This window comes from Octopus bimaculoides, chromosome 9 (genome assembly GCF_001194135.2).
Source record: "Octopus bimaculoides isolate UCB-OBI-ISO-001 chromosome 9, ASM119413v2, whole genome shotgun sequence".
Classification (NCBI taxonomy): Eukaryota; Metazoa; Mollusca; class Cephalopoda; order Octopoda; family Octopodidae; genus Octopus; species Octopus bimaculoides.
In genome coordinates this window covers 2,465,720-2,476,302 of record NC_068989.1, presented here as the reverse complement: position 1 = coordinate 2,476,302, position 10,583 = coordinate 2,465,720, and the positions used below count along the sequence as shown (strand labels likewise).

General features: G+C 36.8%; 1 protein-coding gene across 3 annotated transcripts in view; it reads right to left on the bottom strand.

The window, feature by feature from the left end:
* LOC106878352 (PDF receptor) overlaps positions 1-10,583 on the bottom strand; it is a 239,648-nt gene that overhangs the window by 103,347 nt on the left and 125,718 nt on the right. For all 3 annotated transcript variants that reach the window (XM_052970347.1, XM_014927545.2, XM_052970348.1), the window contains exon 6: positions 2,396-2,555. In XM_052970347.1, coding sequence (XP_052826307.1) covers positions 2,396-2,555 — 160 coding nt within the window. The remainder of the gene's footprint in view (positions 1-2,395; positions 2,556-10,583) is intronic.

Genomic DNA, 10,583 nt, shown 5'->3' with positions numbered 1-10,583 from the left:
GATTCAACCTGTCGAACGCCGCCATTTGTGCTTCCATCCGTTCATGGCGATATCTTACAAGTACATCTTTATTGTTATATATCTACACACATCAATGTCGTTAATATACTCTGCTACTAAGTATCATTTCGCTTGGTTGAGAACTGCCAAGCTAATCTGCCGTTGAATTTGTGGCTTATTTAATCGTATTAGAAGAAAAAATAAGAGGTCGTTAAATATGTTGGTATAATTATTCTCTCTTTCTCTCTTTCGCTCTCTCTCTCTTTCTCTCTCTCTCTCTCTCTCTCTCTCTCTCTCTCCGATTAAGCGCAAGAGACGATTGAATATCATTGTATTTATTCTAGAATTATATGAAAAGAAAACCAAGAAAACTAGAACTCAATCTGAGACCATTTGAGTAATGAAGCGGTGGAGCAACACATTCTCACAACTGGCGACACTGAGAGCCGATTGTGAGTGTTCACATAATTGCTGATGCACACACAGCAGATGCACACGCAACCACGTGTGCGTGCACACACGCGTATACACGTATAGCTGATATGAACCCACTGCTATAAGTCAGCTTACATGCACTCCCACGCGCACACATAGCAGATATACACACGTACACAATGGATATGCGTGTCCACGCATTCATACGGCAGATCACACACGCACACACACACAAACACACACACACACACACACACACGTACATGCACATATGACAGGCTTCTTTCAGTCTAGCATCTGCCAAATCTACACACGTAGCTTTGGTCAGTCCGGTGTTACAGTAAAAGAGCCCAAGGTCCTGAGCACTGGGAGTGAACCGAAGACCACATGGTCGAGAAGTAAGCTGCTGAGCCCCTCAAACTCGCCTGCACCCATAAAAAAGGTACGCTTAGCAGAGCGTAGCTCGTATGTAAATCGTTCTCCCAGAAAATACAATAGGATGATTAATATTGTAAGAAGTATAAGGCGGCGAGCTGGCAGAAACGTTAGCCCGCCGGGCGAAATGCATAGCGGTATATCGTCTGTCTTTACGTTCTGAGTTCAAATTCGAGGTCCACTTTGCCTTTCATCCTTTCGGGGTCGACAAATTAAGTACCAGTTGCGTACTGGGATTGATCTAATCGACTGGGCCCCTACCAAAACATTTCAGACCTTGTGCCTAGAGTAGAAAAGAATATTGTATGAAGTATCTATCACGATATTAATGAATTCTTGTTTTCCCAGATGAAGCCGTTACTTGACCGCTTTGAGAAAGCACAGCTTCGGTATCAGCTCGAATGCTGCAGTGGGAAACCTAGAGGTAGACATACAACGACATGATTGGATAATAACCTTAATGTCCTTTGTCGTCTCAGTTATTTCGGCTTTGGAATCTAATCTGAGAGTTTAATGACGATTACTTCTGAAGGGCCTGGGGACTCTACTCCTTAGATGCCCCACCAAGACTAGTGGGCAGAGAAGCTGGATGACTAATGAATTCTTCTACTGAAGTGAGAATATAAGTTTGTTCTGGATAAAAGGTATTCGCTAACTCTGAATGAAAAGGACTAGATTAAAATAATGCTAAGCTTTACATCTGCCGTGTTTAATATAACACATCAATGGAGTGATTCTCTTATTTGTATTTGGACAAGTGTGGTGTCACAAAAGTGCATAAATAGTAAAGCATGAAGAATTGTATAATCTGAAAAATGCTTCTTTTTTAAGATGTTCATTCGCAGAATCAGAAAGATGAATAAAATGTCCTTTGGTAATCAATTACATCTCTCAGTCTCTTGTGTTTGAATTTCGCCTTCACTGTTAACAAATTAGTTTTCTCTGAGAAAGGAAATTTTCAAATAATGGACTAATTCATTTAGACGACTATACACAACGTTATTCTTTTCATAAAATTCCGCCGAGGTCGACTTTGCTTTTCATCCTTTCGGGGTCGATGAATTAAGTACCAGTTGCATACTAGGGTCGATCTAATCGACTGGCCCCCTCCCGCCAAATTTCAGGCCTTGTGCCTATAGTGGAAAGGATTATTCTTCTTATCACAATGGCAGCAGTGGCTTAACAGACATGCATTGCGGTATCATATGCGAACAAAATGCCTTGCGGTATCATATTACAGCTGTGTGCTGTTGAGGGTTGATTCACTTTATGTTGACTTGACCTTCTTTTCTGTGTCAAAATTTAAATAACATTCAAGAAATGTATGTATCTACATATACATATATATGTATATAGATAGATAGACACGCACACACACACGCACACATACACATAGAATCCTGTATTGCCTTAGTCCAGTGACTGAAGCAAGTAAACGATTCGACTGTCTTCTCCCTTATAACACAAATGTTATGGATTGTCACAAATGTTAGAAATAATTATCATTCTTATTTTAGGAACTTACAATTGACGTGATCACAGACAAACGGCCGTCAACCATCAGATATTGACTTTCTTGTTGCGATACAAATTGGTCAATGTAGAGCAGCAGTCTTATTACCACTTGAATGATCATAGCTCCAAACAGGTTTTTATGTATTCTGGTGCGGTGACATTTCAAACTTCTGCAATTAGAGCATAAGGACATAAAAACACAGTTTATTAAATGTATGTTAATACTGTTCTTGTCGATTAATCCCTCGTCAACCTTCCTCAAACAGATCAATAAACAAAACAGTTACAACCAAATTTCCACCATTTTGTATTCAAACATAGTTTATCTGAAATTACCTCATCTTACGATCCATTCAGTTTTATATCGTTTGGTGCAATCTCGGGGATGCTTTATTGTCTTTCTTCATACTGTATTTTGTCAGTCTTTCACGTTTTGATTTCAAATCCATTATGCTCAAAACATGTATTAAACGTGCTAGCTGTGTGGTAAGAAGTTTTGCTTCCAACCTCATGGTTCCTGGTTCAGTCCCACTGCGTGACACCTTGCGCAAGTGGCCTCCTACCGGCCAAAAGCTACTATAGCCTCCTACCGACCAAAAGCTTGTTAGTGAAAAATGAAAGGATCCCAGCGTGTATATATATTTGTGTGTGTGTGTGTGTGTGTGTGTGTGTGTGCGTGTGTGTGTGTGTGTGTGAGTGTATTATTTGTCCCCCCTCACTGCTTGACAACAGATGCTGATGTATTTATGTCCCCGCAACTTAGCGGTTCGGTAAATGAAGGATAGGATTAATACCATGCGTTAAACGAAACAAAAATATGTACTGGGGTCAATTAGTTCGACTAAAATTCCACAAGGTGGCGCTCCACATGCTCGTAGTCTAATGACTGACACAAACAAAAAAAGATAGGTTGAATGTATCCACGACATTCTTTCCTAAAACGACGTCTAATACCTATGTAAGAAATCCTTAGCAGCGGCTGTGTGGTAAGAAGCTTGCTTACCAACCACATGGTTCCGGGTTCAGTCATACTGCGTGGCACCTTGGACAAATGTCTCAGGCCGACGAAAGCCTTGTGAGTGGATTTAGTTCACGGAAACTGAAAGAAGCCCGTCGTATATATATATATGTATGTGTGTATATGTTTGTGTATGTGTGCTTGTCCCCCTAACGTCGCTTGACAACCGATGGTGGTGTGTTTACGTCCCCCGTAACTTAGCTGTCCGGCAAAAGAAACCGATAGAATAAGTAATAGGCCTACAAAGAATAAGTCGATTTGTTCAACTAAAATCGATTTGTTCGACTAAAGGCAGTGCTCCAGCATGGCCGCAGTCAAATGACTGAAACGAATAAAAGACTAAAAGCATACGTAATCTTGTCACGGATAACCAATTCCTTGATTTGCAATGCTACATACATTAGTGAGTAAACTTCTATATGGCCGCTCGATTTCCAAGAAATGGTAGCTAAGTCTTTCTCAAATTACACCTCAGTCACTCATAAAGGAGGATACATTTCATGCTTAACGAAAGATGGACAGGATACTCATAGTCGGAATCCTTTTATCACAAATCTACTTAGTTCGGTCTTACCTAGCGCTAAATGAGAACAATAACCTTTAATTACTTTTATGCACATTAATTACATTTATGTACATTATTTAATTACGTTTATGTACATTGAATACAATTTTGAATTTCCCTTTGCTGTTTCACTGAAATAATTTCCGGTCATGTACTAGTCACGTGATATTATATAAACTTCATTACCATTATTTAGTATGGTAGTTGCACATGATTTACGCCAACTTTTGATTTAACGAGAGAGTATTTATGAAGTCGACCAACCGGCTAGAAATAGCAAGCAAATGTCATCAAATGACATCGCCGTCTTAAGGCGGCGAGCTGGCAGAAACGTTAGCACACCAAGCGAAATGCTTAGCGGTATTTCGTCTGCCACTGCGTTCTGCGTTCAAATTCCACCGAGGTCAACTTTGCCTTTCATCCTTTCGGGGTCGATAAATTAAGTACCACTTACGCGCGGGGGTCGATGTAATCGACTTAATCCCTTTGTCTGTCCTTGTTAGCACGCCAGGTGAAATGTTTAGCAGTATTTCGTCTGTCTTTACGTTCTGAGTTCAAATTCTGCCAGCTGTGTACTGGGGTCGATCTAATCGACTGGCCTCTTCCCACCAAATTCTCCTTGTGACTAGAGTAGAAAACAATATTTATACTGTCTTAAATAAGACATGATGGAGAAATTAGTAAAAGTAGTCTTTTAAACTCTAAGAGATGTGGATTGGTTAAGAGTTGAATGCATTAACTCAGAAATCTCCTTCATCTAGGTTTGAAATCCGAGCTCAAATTCAATAACCGGATTTAATTGTCAGTCAATTTATATATCCTTCGGTAAATTCTTGAAGGTAACGCGTAATTTTACACGTATTGGAAATAGCATGAAACAGCATGAATGCTCCATCTCAACATGATGATGACGATTGTAATGAGGACAACTATATTGCTGCTACTGCTACTGCTGCTGATGATGAGGATAATGATGATGATGCTGATGGCAATGACGATGCTGTACTACTTGCTAGAGATAGCCAAACATCTCTTAAATCTTATCGATTTGTAACACATATCTCTAACACTGGCAAAAGAACAAAGAGTTATTTTTTGAGCGAGATATTTATACTTAAACTTGTCAAACCAGGAATATTAATGGTACGTGTTTTATTGGCGTTCAGAACGAGGAAAGATCAAAGTCAGCACTGATAAGATATCAATTCAGTAAATAAAATTCAGTAAACTATTTTGATTCGTGTTATGAAAATATTGATATTTAATCACCATTATTTCATCATTGGAAATCATTTATTAGAGACACATAACGGTTTTAGAACTGTAAGAGAGGGTTGAGTAGAAACTATTGAAAGCACCAGGTCAGCTCTGATCGAAAGGATTTATGATTAAAATAATTCCAGTAATGACCATCATACTTTCTCAATGGGCAAGAAACTCGGTTTCTTTCACAAAGCAAACAGTGACGAATTGTTATACCACCAATTCATCGAATGCAGATGGAATGTAAGAGTGTCGTTAAACCAGCATTTAAATTATTTCTGTGTCTTATCTAATCGACACATAATGAATATGTTGTGACTTTTCTTTCATCGCAAGTCAGCAATATTTACAAGAATATCATTATAATAATGAGAGTAATTAATAAAAATTGTCCCATTTGTAGATAATGTGGATTATTGATATTAGAGGCGGTGAGCTAGCAGAATCCTTACCGCGCAGGAAAAAATTGCTTAGCGGCATTTGGCTCGTCTTGACGTTCTGAGTTTAAATTCCACCGAGGTCGAGTTTGTCTTTTATCCTTTCGGGGGTCGATAAAATAAGTTCCAGTTAAACACTGGGGGTCGATATACTCCCCGAAAGTGCTGGCCTGGTTCCAAAATTTGAAACCAATATTCCTTCCAACTTCTTACGTCCTGAGATCATACCCTGACGATATGAACTTTATATTTTATCATACTAGGGTCAACAAAATAATGAACCAGTCAATTTGCGGGATTAAAAGTATCGTCTAATTGTCACTACTCTCAAAATAGTTGACCTTGTAACTCAAATATAAACCATTATCTTCTTAGAAAGTCTAAAACATAATTTTATTCTTAATTTTAGGTAATACCGAGAAAATTAATAGTGGTATGAACTGCAATTCTTAAGCCTCACTCCCTAAATAACTTCATGAAGTCTTCTCCGCAAGACCATCGATTCGCCATAAATCTTTTCGTATGGTAGGGCATATATTTGAAAATGACGCATAATACATAAACCGCTTCTAAGAATTCTAATAATTTTGAATTATTCAGTAGCACAGTGACTTATAACGGAAACAACACTCTCGGTTTACATCTCTCAATCGCTTCTTAATATATCAGAACTCTATTCACTGACAGAAAACTGTTGAATATGAAGAATGACATTAAATTTTTCTACTAAAAATATATCCATAACATATAAAAATATCTATCTAAAATGTCAAACCGAGAAAATGGAAAAGAATTTTTAGGAAATCACGCACCCACACAGTTATGTATGTTCTTAATCCGAAATATATTGCTTTGTATATAATATTGTTATTACTACAAGCAATATAGCGGAATAACGGTTACATATAAGTATTTGAAGATACAGGTATGTCAAATATCAAACAACATCAAGTCTTGATTTATTAGAATTATCTCTGCTTCTAGAGATTCTGCCATATTTACCGGAAGGAAATTAAAACCTGAACCACGTGAGATGAGGAGATAGTCCCAAGAGTCAAGAATTCTCCAAAATTGATAAACCATTAAGGTTTATTGTCTGGAGATAAGAGGACAGTCGTTGATCCGTGTTTGTCGCTCATTAGCCGTCTTCAACACGACAGTTGACCGACCTTATCTCTAGTAGTCGAAGGAGTTATACAGAAAAAGAGTACAAAACATTTATATATATATATACATCAATGTACATGCCTACGTATATATGTATATATACATGCATATATAATATATATATCCAATTGCATATACGTAAAGCCTGGTACTTGTCCAATCGGTCGGCTTTGTTTCAGTTTCCGACTATCAAATTCACTCACAAGGCGGTTACAATAAAATACACTTACCCCAGGTACTACACAGTGGGATTGAACCCAGAGCCATATGGTTGGGAAGCAAATGTCTTACCATACTGCCATGCCTGCCCCTGTATATAAATATATATAAAAGTCAGGCCTCCCAGTTATTGGATTTCTTTCCTCTTCAATATTCTTGAAAGGTCAATGTTGTAATAAACCTTTTAGAAGCGGCGTCTATCAAATGGCCATTAACAAAACGGATGTGAAAAATTTGTTTAAGAAACATGGACATCTTTGTAGGAACTCGAACTTTGCATATTGTCTTTGATTTTAGCTGATTTGCATGTTCTGTGTTCTTATAAATCGTTAAATTCTGGCTACATGTGTGTATATATGTGTTTTATATATGTGTATGTGTTTTTATGCTGAATATGTGTTTAAAATAGAAAGCAATGTGCAAATATTTCATTAAGAATAGTTATATACCTTTGATCATCATATTTCCATTTAAATAACTAATCGATATATTTATATTCCTTGTAATGGCCTCAAGTCAAGCCATTATTATGATTGATATTCTGTGGAAGAATATTATTTTTTTGAGGGACCATATCCGAAGTATTTATCACAATTTTGTCCAATTATTAATAATGCTGGAAACAATTGCACTTCCTTCTTCTTCTTCTTCTACTTCTTCTTCTTCTTCTTCTTCTTCTTCTTCTTCTTCTTCTTCTTCTTCTTCTTCTTCTTCTTCTTCTTCTCCTTCTTCTTCTTCCTCTCCTACCCCCCCCTCCTCCTCCTCCTCCTCCTCCTCCTACTACTACTACTACTACTACTACTACTACTACTGCTGCTGCTGCTACTACTGCCACTACTTTTCTTCTTATTGTTATTATTATTATTCTTATGAATTGAATATTATTCACTTCAATGTTATTGTTATTGTTTTAGAACTCAGAATTCAAATGTCAAAAAACAAAAAACAATGTAGACCATTGTACTGGTTGTGAAAAGTTAAAAGAAATAACAGCAGTAAGCATAATTAATAAATAGATATCGATTATTAAAATATAATTAACCGAATTAAAGATAATAACATATTGTTGTATCAATAATAAGATAATGGTTCCAGAAACTGAAGAAACGGTTTCAGGATTCCTCTGTTTTAACCAGGAAAAGAAACAGCATTTGAAGCAAGTTGAATCGGGTTGAATGTTCCATTAACGCATAAGAACTGGGCAGTAAATATGTGTTACTTGAGAGGAGTAAAGTCTACAACGAAGCTACAAACATTATGTAGAAGATCATTATAAAAACTCAGATTATATGTAGTATATCGAACATAGTATGTTAATGAAATGGCCATTTGCAACTACGACTAAATGTATCCATAATACCTAAAAGTTAGGCAGTAAAAACCGGGCAGTAAATAAATTGCAAATTGTGTTTTATGTGGATGATGCCCACGGCAATGACATATTTTTATGGCATATAAGGTACACGTTTTTTCTAAAAACGAAATATCTTCAAATATCACTCCGGAGCCTATATGGAAAGTTTGGCACTAAAAACTTTCATGCTGAATATACGCAGCTGACATTGGTGTGCGTCTAACATGGACAAGTATCTTTTATGCCATCAAAGTAAATTTGAGAATTATGAATCGCTGAATCTATCGGAGTGAATCGAAACAGTAGGTTCTTCGTATTTAATGTTTCATTTTTGTTTGTGATGCCAGAAGTAAAAATGCAAGGCGTTTTCTCTAAGAGTCGGGAAAACAAGATATATCGATGTTAATCTCCCCACAAATTATACTTTACTGCTTTAGAAACAGAAAGGGACACATTGGATAATGTTTAACCAGATATTACGAATAAGACGATAAAACTCCAGTGTGCTCGGTCAGGGTTAACTGAGGGCTAAAACAATGAACAACAGCAACTATAGAAACCTATTATTCAATATGGTAACTGATGTAAAACAGTGGTCAAATCAGAAATTATGATATTAGCAGACTGACCAATTAATTGATTAGTCATCATGAGGACAGCTGATCCTTATCAATAATCTTGGCGGTGAGCGGGCAAAATCGTTAGCACGCCGGGCAAAATGCTTAACGGCATTTCGTCTGTCATTACGTTCTGGGTTTAAGATCCTGCCGAGGCCGACTTTGCCTTTCATGGCCGACAAATGTATCAGTTGAACGCCATGATTGATGCAATCAACTCACCTCGCCCACACCTTCAAAATTACTACTCTTATGTCAAAATTTGTAACTATTATTGTCAATACAAGGTTGATACCAGTTCAAATATGCTCGGGGTATATTCGAACCCGTAGCAAAGCTATTCACCGTATTTTGTAATGCAGAAAATTTTCTCCATACGAAATTCACTCGCCGTGTTTTGTTATGGAGAAATGTTCTCCATAACAAAACACGGCGAATGAATTTCGGATGGCTTCGAATATTTCCCAAGCATATCTGAACTGGTAATAACCTTGTACGTATACACATCACCGTTTAGCGATGCCACCCCGTAATCATCAATAATCGTACAGCTGGAAACATATGTATACATAACATACACATCATTTATCCATTCAGAGATGCTGAATCAGCTGGATTAATAAATTATTTACGCTTGTCTCTGAATTAGTCTGGTAGTAATCGCAATATAAATAAATGACTTTGATTTCCAAAGATTAGCACCAGGAAGAAATAGTGTAGAGCTTACAGCTTTTCAATCGATATTCATGTATTACGCATAGAACATACGTTCTTTTGTATTCACTCTCCTTACACACAAGAACACTCTCTACCATATTATTTTCGATATATGTGTGTAATATCTCAATGTATCTGACACTATTAAATAATCTGATCTAGACACCGACATCTAAAAAATTGTATTGCTTTATACTTCATTGCAGCAATGTATTTCTGCTCCATTGACTATATCGAAGAAACATTCCTGTTTGTCGTATAAGTCGCAGAGTGTCCAATAAATGCCATGTTGGAACAAATAGGCAACGTGTGTATTTCGAAACAAATTCCTCAGATCGGAAGCCAAATAGAAAGCAATAAAATGTCGATGATTGACAACAATAGAGACGGTGGAGAATTCTACGGATAATTTTCGGCAGATGTTTTTGAGATTCTCTAATTCTAAAATTTGCATATTGGCCATGAATTCCCTCACGAGGGAGACCTCCTGGACAAAAGAAATATATACACGTACATAAATAAAAACACATTAACACATGCGCACATTCACACACAAACATACACATATGTATCCATCTAACTATCTTTCTATCTATAAAAGATAGATATAGATAGATAAATACATACACACAGATATGTATATGTATATATATATATATATGTGTATACATATATGTGTATATGTATATATATGTGTGTGTGTAAAGAGACCACATGACACGAGGAAAATATGACAAGTATGTATATGTATATATATATATATATGTGTATACATATATGTGTATATGTATATATATGTGTGTGTGTAAAGAGACCACATGACACGAGGAAAATATGACAA